This window comes from Mustela putorius, unplaced genomic scaffold (genome assembly GCF_011764305.1).
Source record: "Mustela putorius furo isolate JIRA1106 unplaced genomic scaffold, ASM1176430v1.1 tig00000695_pilon_pilon_pilon, whole genome shotgun sequence".
Taxonomy (NCBI): domain Eukaryota; kingdom Metazoa; phylum Chordata; class Mammalia; order Carnivora; family Mustelidae; genus Mustela; species Mustela putorius.
The window spans coordinates 7740821-7758515 of record NW_025421447.1 but is presented as its reverse complement, the minus strand read 5'-3'; the positions used below and the strand labels follow the sequence as shown (position 1 = coordinate 7758515).

Sequence of the window (17695 nt, the reverse complement as noted above, 5' to 3'; positions counted from 1 at the left end):
GTTTTTCTCTTTGTAGCCACATCAGTGCAGAAGCAGGAAATGACAGGTTGACCAGGAGAGTAGGCTGCGTGGATTAACTTGCCTGCGAAGGCACAATCCCCAGGGTATAAAACATTTTGTGTTAAAACAGACTCTGAGGGGTTTGACGGAGTTCTCTCAAGACCCAACCAGGAGTATTAAGATTTTTGGTGGCAGCCCTGCCCTAGAGATTCATAGTGCCCTACTTTTTGCTGAAAGATGTTCTGGGATTTCTCTACCAGCTGCACAGACTCCTTGACGCGCCCTGGGTCTTATCTGGGGGAGGGGAAGCCAACAATTGCATTTTCGTGTAAAAGTGCCTCCTCGGGTATGTTCATGGGTAAAGGGTGTGATCATTCACATGTCACCCAATGGTTTACAGTTGTTTTAACATTTTGCTGCAACAGAATTTGAATTTTACTTTCCTTAAAGGTAGTTACCTGTTACTAATTTTTTTTCCTTTTTTTTTTAATTAACATATAAAGTATTATTTGTTTCATGGTTTTGGTTTTCTTTTCTTAATTAACATATAATGTATTTCTGTTCCTAATTTCTACTTGAAGTAAATTACATTGCCACAATTTGTATTGGACGCCCAAGTGGACAGCAATGTGAATTTGGACTGTAAAAGCCACTAACGCACGCACTAGAGTGCCCCAGCTTGCTCAGTCTCGTCCTGATGTGCTAATTGCGAGATAATTTTATGAAGGATAACGCCAGTAGCACCTGAGCACCCTTAAATTTCCTCCTGGGTTTTCAGGGGGCGGGCGATCACGGAGCATGGATTCGAACCCATGCTCACACATGCTGCGGGGAGGGCTCTTCTGAGTCCGCGTAAGTTGACTCAGTGAGGACCTGTGTCCAAGTGTGCGCAGTCATCTGCGCGGTAATGTCGCACGGGCTCTGCACCCCGACTCGCGAGGGTTGCAGCCCGACTGCAGAGCTGACTTGTGATGTCCAATGTCTCTCACACTAACCGACGTGTTTGTGTATCTGCTCTTCTGTCCTGTTTTGCTGTGTCTCTGCTGTAGAGATTCAGAATATTCAGAGAGCTTCTTTCTATGACAGTGTTTCTGGTCTTCATGAGCCACCAGGTGAATGTACAAAGCCTGTAGGTCTTCCAAGCACATAAGCCCCCAGGAGGAGCTCGCGGGGAGGGGGGCGGGGGGGGGCTGCAGGGTGGCCGGGAGGGGCCCGGGGTAGGCTGGGCGGGGGCGGGGGGCTGGTTCCTGGGCTCCTGTTTTTGTTTTGCTCATAGACCTGCATGAACCTTTCATTTCATGCTCCCTCCCCTTGTCCTCCGAGGCAGCTGTTTGAGCGCATCCACAATCGAATCGCTACCGCATACACATCGCTTCTTCTCTTCTGCACTCACAGCACTGCTTACTGAAAGGCAACGTCGCTACCTTTGCCAGTGGTGCCGTTTTGATACACGGGCCCCGAAAGGAATGCTGGGAACGGATGTGCGGAAGGAGGGTCTCCCATGTCTCTGGGTCTCCTTTCCGTTTTCAAGGCCGAGGAATTCCAGGGAGGGGTGGTTCTTGCTTTAAGTCCTGCATGCTGGGAGAGCAGATAATTCCGCCTTTCTCTCCCATGTTGGTCTCCTCGGGCTAGCTTTGGTTTGGAACGTGGGTGGGTATCGAGTCACGTGGCTTTTTGTTTGGAGCTTGAGATCGTGAGTCGATCAACAAGGCTCAGAGGTGCAGGTGTGGGTCGAATTCAGACCCTGAACCCGAAATTGAGCCCCGCACGACGGAACCTGGTGGTCTGAGGCCCTAGCCCCGTTGTTAAATACGGCCTACACATGGCTAAAGGCCCCGTGATAGCCCGACCTAAGAAAGAATGTATCAGCCAGTTTGATAATCATGTAGTGAAATTGTCAGGTGTGACATTCAGAGACAAAGTTCAGATTCATCAGACAAAATTTCCTTTCTGACTTTTGGAATCCAGTGATGCTGAGACCTCAGACCATCCCAAGACTTCCTTAGGAAGAAGAGGAGCGTGCCGGTCTGCACTCAAGTACCCCCGCCTCGGTTCTAGGCCCCGTCCTGGGGAGGAAGCACCTGGGAGAGCTGGGGGCTGGGATGCGGGTCGGATGGCGCCAGGGAGGGTCCCACACGCTGGAGCACATGCCGCACAGAAGCCCAAGGAAGAACTCGTGCTCACGCCCCCGTGGCCCTCAGTAGTCTGGCCTGGGTCAAGGACGCGGGGATAGGGACAGACCAGTAGGCAGGAGTTTCCAGCCAAGGGGCTGCCGGAAACGTGTGATTTGTTCGGAGTCAGCGCTGGCTCTGTTCGCCTTTCTGCCAAAATAGAGTGCCCTCTTTAAACTAATCACTGGTACTCTTGGATGTCTGAACTCTTAAGAGCGCTCCAGATGGAGCTCTTGTAGAGCAGGGACGGGCCAGTGTGGGCTTGCCGTCAGTTCCCCGGCACTGGCAAGAAATCGGTGCCCCAGAAGGAAGCAGTTCAGTGAGGGATCCGGAGGGTGGGTGTCCCACAGCCGGTTCTCAGACGCGGCGGCTCTGTCCAGCGCCCCCACAGTGGCCCTCACCTCTCCCACGGCGCAGGCGCAGGGGCTCTTTCCCCACAACGTGGAGCAGGTGTGTTTCTGCTCCTGCAGCACGTGCGAGCCCCTCCTGGATGACGTCATTCGGGCAGGCCGCCAGCTCCTTGAGCTCCCTGACCTCACCTCACCAGAGGTGTCCTCTGTTGAGTGATTTGGCTGAACAAGTGTCCGGGCTCCGTCTCTCCTTCTTAAAAGGTCTTCCACCCGCCGTGGCTACCTCTGGTCTCCCACAAATGGTCTTCCTCCTCCGTGTGTGCTTAGGAAGTCCAGCCCCAGAGAGGCGTAGCCAGCGTTAAACAAAGATGTGGAGCTTTAGTGTGTGCACTGAATTCTCCGAAGACGGCGGAGGAAGGGATTTCTAGGTGTCCAGATTGTGAACCTGTTGTCTTAGGTGCAGCGATAACTTAGTGCGTGTCCCTCTAGACGTGAGGGCGTGGAGCTCGTGTGACCTTATGCTTCCGAGCTCCCGCGGAGTGTTAGGGATGGAGCAGGGAGGCCGTGCAGGCTCTGAGGACAAGGGTGAGAGGCAGGAGGAAAGACGGGCTTCCAGAAGCATCAGAGGACAAGTGTGTGAGAGGAAGGAATCCCCAGAGAGGGAATAGGGAGTCGTTCATGTTTCCGCTGTAAGCCAGAGGTCTGTTTTCTTCCAGATCTGCTTTGAAAGCCCAGACTTTCTGAACTAAACCAGCAATGAGCCGGCGAGGAGGGATCGTAACCTCAAAATTGTAGTACCTGGAGCCGGTCCCAGCAGTTGCTGGAGGACGCCCCTCCCACCAGCCCTGCTCCTTTCCAATCTGCTGCAGAAGCGCCCTTGAACTTGGGAGCCCAGTTCACTTGGACAGACGCAGCGGGGAGGGGCTGGCCAGCATGCAGGAGGGCTTCGTGTCTGTCACAGGCCCCTGGGGGGTCTCCCTTCATCTCTGATGTCCACTGAGCTCTTCCCTTTCTCCTGGTCACAGTTAAGGGGGAAGCTTCCCCTTAGCCATGCTTCCAACCGAGAGGACAATGTTCTGGTTTCAAAAACGCTGAACTGGTCCTTTTCGGGTCCAGGAAGTCACGAAAGAAGGTTCCACGTAGAACCGGGTAGCAGAACTGATAAGATGGCAGTCTTCAATCTTGTAAGTCCTGCCCATCAGCCATGATCTCTCCTTGTTTAGAACCTGGGGGGCGGCTCGGACGCAGTCTGTGTGCAGAGCTAAACAGCACGGAGGTTTCTCAGCGGATGGAGGGTTTTGTTGTGTGGAAAATTCTTGTCCTGGTTTGTTTCTGTTTTTAATCTTGAGCCTTAATGAGAGCTGGGAGCGCCAAGAGAAGCAGCCTCCAGGTTTTGCTGCATGAGTCCCTGAGGTCACGTGGGGACAGTGACACTTGCTGCCAGGGCTGTGAGCGTCATGCCTCCCAGTGTGAGTGTGAGCCTGTCTCTGGCTGCGGCTGTGTGGCTGCTGCCCTAATAACGAAAACCAGAAAATCAGCAACTGCGACCTTGGCGGTGAGTTGGTGCAAGTCCCCCAGGTTCCCTGAGCACCAGGACCAAGCTGAGGGGCAGGTGTGCTGAGTTGCCCGGCGTCCTCGGGAAGTAACGAGAAGAGTTCCAGAGCCGGAGGAAGATGCTTAGAATCACATGCTCCCTGTCGACCTGGGGACTTGCTCAAATTTTTCTGAGAATTTCCAGACGTTCCAGAACAACGAGCAAGTTGGTCCCCCTGTCCAGGAGTGGAAGCAGCGCCCTCGTGTTACCACGCAACGGGGATATATGGAGTCTGTAGCACTTCCATATTTCCCAACCTGCGCTTACCTGGCGGCGACATTTCTGTACGCCAGAGTAGAACTGTCTTAACTTGTTTACGTGAGTCCTAAAAACGTGCTGCGTGTCTGGCCCAGTGCCAGATCCTAGAGGCCTTTCTAGGAATATTCAATGCAGTTTTCATTCATCATCTGGCTGTTAAAATGAACATTCAGATATGTCTGTCCCCCTTTTTTGGTTCCTACCAAAAAGTGTCCGAAGAGCGGCTTAAATACAGCGGTGCGATGCAGTAGCACTAGTGATTTGGCCCATGCAGACGAGAGGAACGTGAAAAATCTCGCAGAGCTCTTGCACCCCGAGCCTGGCCCCTAGACGAGAGCAACTAAGCATTCTGGCACTAAACAGCATTCCTCGGTAAAAAAACACCGTTCATAGCTATTTTATGAGACTAATGATTATAAATTGCAAATTGCATTTTTCTTCTGAATCTAACTGTGCCCTTACAGGTGTTAGGTCTGTGGGACTCATCTTATTGGTCACTGTCCACTTAAGTTGTTTTTTTTTTTTTTTTAATGAGGACCTCAGTTTTTTTTTGTTGTTGTTTTTTTAAGATATTATTTCAGTCTCAAGTAGGTGGAGAGGCAGGCAGAGAGAGAGGAGGAAGCAGGCTCCCCACTGAGCAGAGAGCCCGATGCGGGGATCGATCCCAGGACCCTGAGATCATGACCTGAGCCCAAGGCAGAGGCTTAACCCACTGAGCTATCCAGGTGCCCCTCCGCTTAAGTTTTCTTAGACGAATGACTTGTCGGCATGAGATACTCAAGTTCTCTCAGGCTCTTAGGCAACCAGATAATGTATCCTGCCCACCAGCAATGCTCGCCTACCTTCCCTAACATGGCAGATAGGGGAGTTGGCAGTGGGGGGGGGGCAACCAAGCCCTCGGTTACCCCGAGCCACGGGCTCTGCAGCACTGGGAGGATGAAGTAGCCGTAGCAGGTCTCATTTCAAGGAGCTGCTAGAATCTCACCTTTGCATTTTCTGCCTTTCTCTGTACCTGCTTTTGCCACTTTCAAGACGAAACTGCTTGTTTTCTTTTCTTTTTTTTTTTTTTACATTTTATTTATTTGGGTAATCTCTACCCCCTGTGTGGGGCTCGAACTCAGGACCTCAAGATGGAGAGTCGCACGCTCCACCGACTGAGCCAGCCAGGCGCTCCTCAACAAGAAAATACTCTTTTTATTTATTTGAGAGAGAGGACATGTGAGCATGGAGGGAGGGGCAGAGGGAGAGAGGGAAGCAGGCTCCTCTCTGAGCAGGGAGCCTGATGTGTGGCTCGATCCCAGGACCCTGAGATCATGACCTGAGCTGAAGGCAGAGGCTTCACTGGCTGAGCTACCCAAGTGCCCCAAGAAAATATTCTTTTTAAATAGAGGTTTTTCTGGGCCTTAGAGTGAAATCCTATATTACTAGTGTGGCCTCCATCATTTAAAGAAGTTCTCAAAGTGTCTTTTACCCACAACATAATTTTGCTCATTGTTAGAACTGAACCCTTGTTTAGATTTTTATTTATTTTTTTAAATTAAAGATTTTATTTATTTATTTGACAGAGATCACAAGAAGGCAGAGAGGCTGGCAGAGAGAGAGGAGGAAGCAGGCTCCTTGCTGAGCAGAGAGCCCGATACGGGACTCAGTCTTGGGACCCTGGGATCATGACCCGAGCTGAAGGCAGAGGCTTTAACCCACTGAGCCACCCAGGCGCCCCCGCCCCCACCCCCACCCCGCCGTTTAGATTTTTAAACAAAAAAGGCTGAAAATCCAAAGCGTTAATGTTTTCAAAATCCAAATACCTCGTTTTGGGTTCCCTTATTTTGGGGATCAGGTTCATTGTGATGGCATTTCCATCTTTGGTGTAAACAGCAGCCCAGGCTTGGGGCTGCGGGCTGAGTCACCAGCTGACAGCATGGGGAAGGACCGCCCTCACACTGCACCCCTCCTCCTTGGCCTTGGAGGTGACTCATTCTCGTGGGTGACCTTACCGAGGGGAGGTCATCACGTGGCTCCTGCATGCTGGGCACCACGTGGAGGCCAAGATGGGAAAGCAGAGGACATGGTCTGAGCTGGTGGTTGGAGGGGTCCAGAGACCCCAGGCCGCAGCTCTTGGGGTGTGTGTGCGTGTGCCCGGTGCCAGAGAGCTGTCCCCAGGGGAGCCCCAGGCAGTAGGAACACACAGTGCTGGGGGCATTGTCCCGGGATCTGGCCTCGGCGATCTGAAGCCCAGAGGAGGGAGGGGCCCACCGAGTCTGGACGCCGGGTGGACCTGGGGGCCTCAGAAGAGGTAGCTGGGTCACGGAGTAGGGATTTAAAAGCCAAGACGTGTTTGTCAGGATGGCTGGAAGGAGGGGCGGGTGTTCAGGGCAGGGAGAAAAAGACAAGACCTGAGGGTCTGGTGTCTGAGAAAATGCACCCAGTTTGTAGATGGAGCTGCCGGGGAGGGCAGAGTGGCCAGGGGTCCCTTCATGGAGTTCTAGAACGTTCTCCAGGCACCTCACATCTGTCTGAGCTCAGTCACGGGGGCTCCGTTTACCCAGGAAGCAACTGAGACTTGGAGCAGTCGATGGCACAGCTCGTGAGGGCAGGGGTCCCTGGCTCAGGACCGAGCTCTGCATTGCCGGCTACACTTCTAGACCAGGGGATGCGGACCATGCCCTACAAGCTGCAGGAGACGTGGAAGGGTCTGGAGTATGGGAATAAAGAACCTGTTCAGTTGGGTCTCCCAGAAAGACCGGTTATCGTGACCCTGGAACCAGAGGGGTCCTTGTAAGGAAGAGCATGGTGGCTCGGGGAGAAGAGGAAGGAGCAGGTTGGACAGCGCTGCAGGGGAGGAACCGGGGGGAGGGCTGAGAGGGCCATGGAACCGAGGGATGGATGGAAGACATTTGGGGGCTTGGCTTGACCAGTTTTGGTGAGCAGTTGGTGTAGGGCAGTCGAGGGGCACTCTTCCCAGTCTCTGGCCTCTATACCCCTTCCAGGGGAGGCAGAGGAGGCAGATCCAGGTGGACAGTGAGGCAGAGAACAGGCTCTCCACTGTAGGACTTTGACCTCCCGCCCTTCCTGCTTCCGGCTCCTTCTCCCCCCTTCTCCCATCTGGCTCTTCCTCTGTCCCCAGCTTGGTCCCAGGCCCCTGTCCCTCACCATTTACCCTGAGCTGGCCCATCTGGTCCAGTGACTGCTCTCCGAGTCAGCAGTTCCCACATCCGCCTTCCTAGTGCAGTCCTTTCTTCTTAGCAACAGGCTGGAACGTTCTGGTGTGTTACGTGCTCCAAATGTAGAGTATTTGGAGTCTGTCTTCCTGCTCATAAAAATCACTTCTCCCCCATCTGGCAGCGGCACCCCCAGCCACTCTGCTGCTCAAGCCAGCACCCTGGGACTTATTCTTGACGCGTCTGTCGTATTTTCCACGTCAGCTTAATCATCAGAGCGAGTCAGTCCTCCCACGGAAAGATGTCTCGCATCTCCTCTCTCCCTCTCCTGTGCGATCACTGCTTCCGCCCCCCTCATCTCACTCAGAGCCTGGACCAGCACAGCCATTCCGTCTCCAGTGACCCCTCCCCAAGTGTCGTGCATTCTTGGCACGGGCTGCTGTCAGTCCTGTCCTTGCTCTTTCCATGCTGTTTCCGCTGCCTGGAATGATTCTCCACAGGCTCATTCTTCCCCATTGGGCAGTAAATAGAGCTTCTCCAGAGAGATCTCTGACCCGATGTCTTTCACAGCATCTTTTCTCTCCGTGATGTTCTCGCTGTCAGTAATTGTCACAGTATTAAGCATTTGCCGTGTTGATTCACCAACACGCGCGATAGGCCAGATGCAGGTGTCATGCTGGGCACTTAGGAATCTGTGAAGGCAGAGGCGCTCTGGTGCTGGGTCGTCAGGTAAAGCTGGTTCAAGTTGCAAAGGAGAGGCCCCCGGACAAGAATGTGCCTTGAGAAAAGCAGGGCAAGTAGCGTGCACCTCTCCTCGTGGCTGCCTTACCACAGAAGGGTTTCAGGGCCTGGTAGAGTTCGGAGCCCCAGCAAGTGCCGCAGTGCTTCGGGAAACCCGAGTAGCTGCAGAGGGGGATGGGGTCCAGAGGAGAAGTCAGGGGTGGAGAGAGGCTGGTCCCACAAGCAGACGCACTCAGGCCACGCTAGCACTGGGCGGTGTCTGCAGCTGGCCACGGGCCTGTCCTTGCCTGAGTGGCATCAGGCTGGGGGAGGAGGGCAGACTGGAAGCCAGTCAGGTGCCCAGGGAGCAGGAACTCGTGGAAGGCACAAGGGGTACCAAGTGTGTGAACTCTTCTGGAAGGGAGCTTGGCATGGAGGAGACCGAGAAGTGGGCAGACCCAAGGTCAAGGGAAGTTCACGGAATGGTGGCGCGTGCAGGGGTAGGGCTGGGCTGTCTTCTGCCGGAACAAGTGAGGAGCGACAGGTTGGAGGCACAGGAAGGAATGGCAGTTGGCAGCCTCTGAGGTAGATGGTGGCCTGCCTTGGGGGCACAGGCAGGAGGAGCCTTGACCCCCTCCAAGTCCGGTGGCTCTGCTTCACCAGCGTTGTAGGACAGGGTGTGTGCATGGGGCTGGAGGCGAAGCCCATCGTGTCCCCGGCTTGTGTTGAAGGTCTGCCCCGTGGGCTCGGGGACCTCCCTCCAGGGTCAGGGTGTCCGTTCCCTGAGAGCCTCACTGGGAGTGGAGACGTGAGCAAGGTGTTGCTCACAAAGTTCTTCCCCAGGGCCAGATCCCCACGTGCTGTACGTCTAGGGAACAAACCGCACACATGGAAGTGGCTGTTAGGACTGGCCGGGCATTAGTGTGTAGCGTTGAGCGGATACTTGCATGCTTTTCCTGTCCTTCACGGCTGTTTTAAGTGAGGACACGTTCTGCACGCAACGCCCCACAAGGTGGCTATGCGCATGGTCCTGCTCAGAAGGGTCAAGGCCGCGTGGGTCCCCGGCTGCGTCCACGCTGCCCACAGAGTGAGGCGTCCCGATTGGTCTCATCACCATCAGGAGCTGCTCCGCTGCGAGCATCCTCTTGCCTGGAGGACGGAGCTGGTGCACACCCGTCCCTCCTCCAGGCTTTCCCCCCTTTGTTCTTGAAACCTGAGTGATTGGCATGAAAGTCTGGTGACGGAGGAGAGAGGACCCTGGTCCCTCCCCCTGGGCCCCACCCCCTACTGGAGCCTCTTCCTTAAGGGGCTCTGCTCGGTGCAGGTGCGTGTATCCGCAGGCCGCTTCCCACCCTAAGACCTGTCCCCGTGTCCCTTTGTGTATCAATCATGCCTGTGGCGACCCCGCCTTTCCCACGCGCTGGTACGCGACACAGGCAGGCCGTTCCCAGAGCCCGTGTGTCCGTCAGCAGGAGGCCTCTGCTGGCAGGGATTTGGAACACCCGGTACCCTGCCATGGGGGCGTGTGGCTGTGGGTCCCACGGCTTGTGCGGTGTCTTCGCTGACTGCCTCACCTCCCTACGGCACCTCCTCTCATCCGCCCCACAAAGCTTGTGCTGCCGCACTATCGCTGTGTCTCCTGCCCCCGCAGAAGAGTCCCTGGGGCCTTACTTGCCGTCCCTGTCTTATTCCCCACAGTGGACCGCATTGTGGGTCTGGACCAGGTGACGGGCATGACGGAGACGGCCTTTGGCTCTGCCTACAAAACCAAGAAGGGCATGTTCCGGACTGTCGGGCAGCTGTACAAGGAGTCTCTCGCCAAGCTGATGGCGACGCTGCGGAACACGAACCCCAACTTCGTGCGCTGCATCATCCCAAATCACGAGAAGCGGGTGCGTGTCCCACCAGGTGCCTGTGGCTCTTTCCCGCTGCCCCGGGTTGGGCCATGGCAACTCAGGGGTCCGACTGTCGTTTGCTTGGTTGTCAGGCTGGAAAACTGGACCCGCACCTGGTGCTGGACCAGCTTCGCTGCAACGGGGTCCTGGAGGGGATCCGGATCTGCCGCCAGGGCTTCCCCAACCGGATCGTCTTCCAGGAGTTCCGGCAGAGGTACCGCCGACTTTGACCTTGTTCCCAGGTGTTTTCAGAGCTGCTCCTGATACCTCAGAACAGGGAGCTGACAGGGAAGACCATTTCCTCGCTTCCTGGATGGTTTCGGTTGCCTTTTCACATAGGAAAGGGATGATGATGATTATCATTATTGTCACTATTACCGTGTTGGTGGCCAAGACTGCCAAGCGCTGTCTTTGTACAGAGGCCACTGAGGGTGTGTGGCAGGGGAGCTCCCGGCGGTGGGAGCTGGACCTCCGAGTCGGCCATGCACCCAGTCCCACTTGGGATTTACATGTGATTATTTTCTATCCGATTTTTTAAGAATAGGAGTAACGTGTGTGTTCCTTCAGAAAGATTTAAAAACTCAAGTCAGAAATCAATAAGTCATTCAGAAGCGACTTTGCAGACATTTGGGGATGTAGGTGTGTTCGTGTGCAAACGTGTATATACATTTTCCACCATGTGCGTGCCCACGTGGACGCTGGCCATCCTTTTACTAACGCGGGGTGGGGAGGGGAATCAGATAGCAGAAGATCAACAAAAGTGGTTGCAATAGAAATGAATGAAAACAGGAGAAATTGATTTTTTTATACGTATTGTATAATTTATGTATCCTTAGGTATTGTGCCATTTGCTTTTTTCCATTTTTCCCTGGAAATCAGATTTTCCATTCTGACTGCATTGGCTGTTCCATCTTAGAAACAAGTCCACAGGTCAAGGAAAGGCGCTTTCTGACACCGTTCCAGATGGAACCCAGCTGAGAAACGATTCCCGTCTTTAGGGGTTTCGGGAGACCTTAACCGTGGCCCCACTGTCTGATAAACACGGTAGAATTTCGCTTTGTGTTGATAGGAGAAAGAGCACTTCAGCTGGCATCCAGAATACGAAGCCGAGTGATACAGCCAGGACTCATGCCTTAAACCCTTTTTTTCTTTTTTTTTTTTTGCTAAGATGTAATTTTCTTGCGGTACAACCCACCTGAGTGCCCAGATCTTATATGTACACCCCAGCAAGCACAGGCACGCCTGGACCAGTGCTGTGCTGAACGCCCCTTGCTTCCTCCTGCTGTTGGAAGTGGAGGCCTCTGGGTATTACTCTGTTCCATAGTAAACGCCCACACATCACACAGGGGGCCACGTTCTCCTTGTGTTTTAAAAGGCCTGTGAACATCTGGGGGAAAATGACAAGTAAGGTTTTTTTCAAACACCATGCCTTGACTCTGCCACACTTTCTGGAACCCGGTGTTTGTCCTTGGGGAACCCGGTGTTTGTCCTTGAGGTCAAGGCGCAAGGGAGCCACCAGGACACCAGTTTGCCTCCTGTTGTAAGAAAGAGAAGCCAGACCTGCAGAAAGTCTGAGGCCATCACCCCATCGTCTGGAATCAGAAGCCTGTCCCGTCCTGACTCTTCTGTGACATGATGTCCTATCCCTTCCTCGCCTCTTAGAGAACCCGAAATCACGGTTAGGAGGCAGACGTTCCCACAGATTCTTACAGGAGACTTTTGGGCTGGTTTTCCTACAGGTACGAGATCCTCACTCCCAATGCAATCCCTAAGGGTTTCATGGACGGCAAACAGGCGTGTGAGCGGATGGTAAGCTTTCCGGGGCCTCTCTGCTCTGTGGACCGCCAACAGTCTGTCCCGTGGCCAGGAGTAAACGGGCTCTTTCTCTTTCCAGATCCGGGCTTTAGAACTGGACCCAAACTTGTACAGAATCGGACAGAGCAAGATATTTTTCAGAGCTGGCGTTTTGGCCCACTTGGAGGAAGAAAGGGACCTGAAAATTACCGACATCATTATTTTCTTCCAGGCCGTCTGCCGCGGCTACCTGGCCAGGAAGTAAGTGGGGGTCACGAACAAGATGCTCCTCGAGCACATGCTCCTGCCGAGCACTGTGGGACATGAGGTCCCCGTCCTGTGGGAATCGTGTCCTCACGGCACGGACGTCCAGGTGCATGCCTGGATGTCCCACCCGAGGACACGTTGCCCTGAGGAAAGAAACAAGGGACCGAGGCAGAAGATCAAGGGCTCAGGTGTTCACTTCAGCACAGGTTCTCAGTGAAGGTTGCTCTGAGGCTGTGAGACCCACAGGATGTGAATGTCCTGGCTCTGGGATGGGGGTGGGGGCAGAGCAGCCTTCCACTGATGGGAGCATGGCACAGTCTGGAACATGTCACCATCCTGTGAGCAGGTGCTGTGGCCCCATGGGGCAGGAGCATGGGGAGCATGGCCGGGTAAGCTGGGATTTCCAGGTCACCCAGCTGGCAGAACGGACTATAGTGGGGCCATCGGGTGGGCCGCCTGGGCAGCTCTGGGGTGATGCCGGGAAGACGGCTCTCCCTGGCCCGAGGAAGGTGATGGAGACCGAGATCTGATCAGAAGGGCCTAGGTCTGGTGATGGGCTTTTCCTCACCTCCTCCCACAGGGGGCCGGCGCTGGGGAAGGAGGTACAGTTTGCTCTCGGGGTCCTGTAGGCGGCGGCGTCTGCCCAGAGGCTTCGGTCCACAGCTCGGGGCTTGGTCTGCCCCATGGTGCCAGGAGGGGTTTCTGCCCCACGAGGTGGACACGAGATTGTGAGTCTGTGCCCACACGTAACGGGATCCCAGCTAAGGAGGAGGTGCGGAAACCCCAAGAAGAATGTGACATTTTCAGTGATTCACGCCAGGACACGTGGGCAGAAGGAGCAAAAGCCTTGGGAGACAGCATGGTAACTGTCAGAGCCGCAGCCCACAGGTGCCTGCGGGGACGTGAGGGGGCACAGCCAACTGCCTCCAGGTAACGCTTTGACAGCGACCAGAAACACAGAACTGTCCGAAGCATGGGGAATGAACTACGTACGTGGTAAAAGCGTGTGCAGCCTTTTCACTGAAATCTAAGCCCTGTGAGAGTCATGTGGAGACCAGTAATCAGAACCAGAGATCTCATCTCACGGACTCAGAACGGGCGCGCCTGTGTGACCACTGCGGAAGGGGTGGCTCGGTGCCTGCAGCCCGTGAATGAAGGTGTCTCCTCAGAAGAGCCAGCGGAGAGCGGGGAACCCTCAGCATCGTGCTGACAGTAGGCAGAGAGACAGGCATGTGCCCAGGAGTCCATGAACTTGAGGTGGAGGTGCAGGGGAGCCGCCAGGAGATGCGGGAGGAGACAGGTGGCTTTGACACTTGAGTACCAGACGCAGGTCACCGAGCCCCGCTGTGAACAGAGCGGGGTGGCACCCTTTGCCCGGCCAGCGTTCGGGTTCATGTGAGGGTTGCAGGGAAGGAAATCCAGCTGCCTCGTTCGGACGAGTGACTGGCATGTTCTTGGCCTGTTCTGACCGTTTCCTCCCGGAGACGCGTGGACGCCACCGGGCAGTGGTTGTCGGCGAGGAGGACGCTGACCGTGTTCTCGGAGAACTGGGAGGCAGAAGCTATTCTGTAGCCCCAAAAATATACTTTGAAACTATTGTTCTTATAGCAGAAACTACTGTGATTCAGGCTCGCCCACACTTGCCCGGCTGGTGGGCTCCTGTGAGAAGGACGAAGGCCGTGTAGGGAGCCGCGCGGCGGGCCGGAGGACATTCTGACCAGCACGTGGGCAACACGGAAGTTCTGGGATTCCTGCGAGGACACGTGACCTTCAGGCTGCAGAAGGCTGAAAAGTCGCCGCCGTTTGTGCCCTAGACCTGGAACCTTCCGTTCCGAAGACTGTCCTCCGTGATCGCAGTGCATACCGGTCGTTGCTGCGGCAAAAGGACGATCATAAATTATTCTTACCATCTTCTCCAATTCCACCAAGCCCTTCTCTTCCCAGGAGAAGCCTGTCGCCAGTCTCACAAGGTGCTATGGGAAGGTCCTGAGAGGAACCGCCACAGGCCTAGAGGTGTTAGTTGCTTCCGGCAGCCGTACTCTGAGGGGCCCTGAGTATGTCGCTGGCTCGCGGGCTTGGAGGCTGGGACCAAAGAGCTCCTGGGTCGTGCTCACTGCGACAGAGAGTGAAGGAGGCCACAGTGCACCCCAGTGCCCCGAAACCCAGGGGATCTGAATGTTTTAAGTAGCATGTGGTCCCACGGGCAAACCAGACCTGGCAGAGGGGACAGCTCAAGTGAACCCAGGTTCCCGAGGTAGTGGGACAGAGCCCGACGGGGAGGGAGCAGGACGTGGGGAGCCTGTGTCCCCTGGAAGTGCCATCGTGCATAGACCAACTAGTGGCCTCCTAGGAGGAGGGGCAGCCCAGCGAACTTGGCTGGGCCCTTGGGTGTTGTTTGGTCGTGGGGGGGGGGGGGGGGGGGTACTTCAGAAACAGCTCTGTTCCCCAAGGCCAGTGAGAAATTGAAAATGCTGGATTCCGGACAATTCAACAAGGGGGTCTCAGGTCCCACGGCCTGAGAAGGCAGCATGGGAAGATGGGAAACCCCAGACCTGGCGGCGAGACCGGGTTCCAGAAGCATCTGCGTCCTTGTCTGTGAAGGAGAGGCATTAACCGGACCTAGGCCCTACAGAGTTGGGGGAGGAGGAGGGAGATCACCTGGGAAAGGGGGCAGGGGGCGTGCAGGAAAAGCAGTGGCTCCTGAAGGTTACTGCCCGCCAGCAAAGGGAGGATGGGGAGGTCGGTCCCGTCCTCACACCCCGGGGAAGTAGGGGCTTACTGGTGGCCGGGAGCACACACTTGCTTGCAAACGTGGGTCCAGTGAATGTGGGTCCCTGGCAGCCGAGGGGTGCCCCGCGGCAGCATCGGGGAAGGGGGCCGCGAGCCACGTGCGCCCCCGCTCTGCCCGCTCTCCACGCTGACTGTCGTGGGCACTGCAGGGCCTTCGCCAAGAAGCAGCAGCAGCTGAGTGCCCTGAAGGTCCTGCAGCGGAACTGCGCGGCCTACCTGAAGCTGAGGCACTGGCAGTGGTGGCGCGTCTTCACGAAGGTGGGCCCTGCGTGCGCGCTCCTGCCCGGGGAGGCCGGCGAATGCGCGACCCCGCCACTCTCACCTCACGCTTCTGCCACAGGTGAAGCCGCTCCTGCAGGTGACCCGCCAGGAGGAGGAGCTTCAGGCCAAGGACGAGGAGCTGCTGAAGGTGAAGGAGAGGCAGACGAAGGTGGAGGGCGAGCTGGAGGAGATGGAGAGGAAGCACCAGCAGGTGCGTGCCGCAGCCACCGCGCCCCAAGCTGTCCCACTCGGGCCATCCCCCGCCCTGGCCTCCGACCCTACTCGGGTCCTCACTGCTCCCCCAAAGCACAGGCATTTGGGAAGGGGGCAGCAGATACGTGGCCCCACATAGTTGGGTTTGTAGACGCTGAAGTCAGCCGGCCTCTGTGTTTTTGCCTTGGTCTTTCTTGGTCACCTTTGCCATGGGGCGGGTGTCTGACACCTTCCCTCTCTGAGGCTCCCAGCAGCATCCCCTCCCTGGGACTGCTTGCATGGGACCCCGAGGGAAAAAAGAGAATGAGACTGCCCGCGGCCACCATGGGTCCTGAGTCACTGTCCCGTCCCCGTGGTTACATCTCCCTGACAGAGCCAGGCCTCAGGCCACGTTCTGCAGACCAGCACAGAACGGTAGTGTTAGGGCCACGACAATGAGTGGCAGAGGCCGGACTGTCCCTCAGTACCCCCTGCCTGTTGTCACCGTGAGCACATTTGAATCAGTTTGTTTCCCCTTTGTCAGTTATCTGCACGGAAGGAGAGTTTCTGAAATAGCTTGAATTTAATGAAGGTCACTCAGGGTCGCCTGAGACCACAGAAGCAGCCACAGACGCTTTCATCTGGCTCATTGGGCTGAGAGTTTCACCAGCGACGTTGCGTATTTTTAACCCTCAGTTTCTTCGGTGTCGAGCGCTGGCCCCGTTGTCCTGGTGACTCTCTGCTGTGGGCCCAGGGGCAGCATGACCGTGCCGGGCACTCTTTGTGATTGCAGCTCTTGGAGGAGAAGAACATCCTCACGGAGCAGCTTCAGGCCGAGACGGAGCTCTTTGCCGAGGCGGAGGAGATGCGAGCCAGGCTTGCCGCCAAGAAGCAGGAGCTGGAGGAGATTCTCCACGACTTGGAATCCAGGGTTGAAGAAGAAGAGGAGAGAAACCAAATCCTCCAGAACGAAAAGAAGAAAATGCAAGCACATATTCAGGTGGGTATGTTATGTTTTAGGCTTCCCAAGTGGGTCTGCTGGGTCGATGAGTAGAAGCTGGGGAGCAGGATTGTGGCCGGAGTCCCAGGCCCAGGTCCGGCCCCTCACGGAGCTCGAGGAATAGACTATCTTCAAGTGCGGATCTGTGATTTTATGGGGTAACCTCTTACGGCACGCGCAGTGACCCAGAGTAGGAACATCGCGGGGTCTACAGCACGCTGGGACCTCGTTTGGCCTGTGTTATCGTTACTCATGGGACATGCCGGACTCTGACCCAGGAGGCGGAATAAACACTTAGCTCTTTCCAGGCTGTCTCTCTGGGACATGGGCTGTCCTCGCGTGAATCACAGCTGTGGTTGAACACCCAGACAGGCGGTGTGGACCCTTCTTCACTGCCAGCCCCCCGGGATGCACCCCCATCATGGTCTACCACACCCCACCTCCCAGCTACGTTCTTGGGTGTCCAGGTGTCCCGACGGCCACTGCCCTTTCCTGGGTCCCACACCGAACTTCCTTCCAGGTCTCTCCTCAAACTTTTTCTCATCCCGTAGCTTATGTTGGCAACAGGCCGGCGATCCAGACGTTTCTCAAAAGCACAAAAGATACCACCTTATTCCCTGGACAAATACCCCAGCATTAAGCCAGCAGGAGACCTGCCACTCCCCAACATACCTCCCGCTGGGGGGCCATAGCCCAGAGCCATAAAAAATGCTCGTTCATCCGGCGAATCTAGTTCTGGGGCTTCGTGTTAAGCATAAGTTGATGGGAGCCATTTAATAGCTAGGAATTGGTAAGCCACGGTAGGACCAGGCGGTTATAATCAGAATAAAGAGATTTATTTCCATGGCGAGCCCTTAACTCGCAAAGGAGCAGACACAGAGTAAGATCCAAGTAGAAGGACATTCCTGTAACATAGAAATTCGTGTGCATGACTGTGTATCTGAGCACACACGAACCCAGAATGTTCACCGCCACTCCTTATAGGGCATGATCCACAGTTGTGAAGGGCATGTGCTCGTCTCAGAAATAACCTGTGACTCCTGTGGGACAAGGGCACCCAAGTCCCCTCCAGTGTCCTCAGCCTCGTTTCTTATGCTCCAGGTTTCAGTACACTCACGGGAAGTGCTTGCATCTTGTATTTGTTTTTAAGATTGATTTATTTGAGGGAGAGAATGAACGGGTGGGAGGGAGAGAGAGGACCTCCAGCAGACTGCACGCTAACCACGGAGCCTGACCCAGGGCTCG

The 17695-nt window shown here is 55.5% G+C and overlaps 1 protein-coding gene across 6 annotated transcripts in view; it reads left to right on the top strand.

Moving 5' to 3' along the window:
• MYH10 (myosin heavy chain 10) overlaps positions 1-17695 on the top strand; it is a 121588-nt gene that overhangs the window by 75426 nt on the left and 28467 nt on the right. For 4 of the 6 annotated variants that reach the window (XM_045083358.1, XM_045083360.1, XM_045083357.1 and 1 more), the window contains 8 exons: positions 1050-1112; positions 9950-10143; positions 10239-10360; positions 11886-11955; positions 12041-12201; positions 15147-15255; positions 15338-15469; positions 16244-16450. In XM_045083358.1, the coding sequence (XP_044939293.1) occupies positions 1050-1112; positions 9950-10143; positions 10239-10360; positions 11886-11955; positions 12041-12201; positions 15147-15255; positions 15338-15469; positions 16244-16450 (1058 nt within the window). The remainder of the gene's footprint in view (positions 1-1049; positions 1113-9949; positions 10144-10238; positions 10361-11885; positions 11956-12040; positions 12202-15146; positions 15256-15337; positions 15470-16243; positions 16451-17695) is intronic. The other 2 variants (XM_045083361.1, XM_004760190.3) reach the window with 1 other exon arrangement.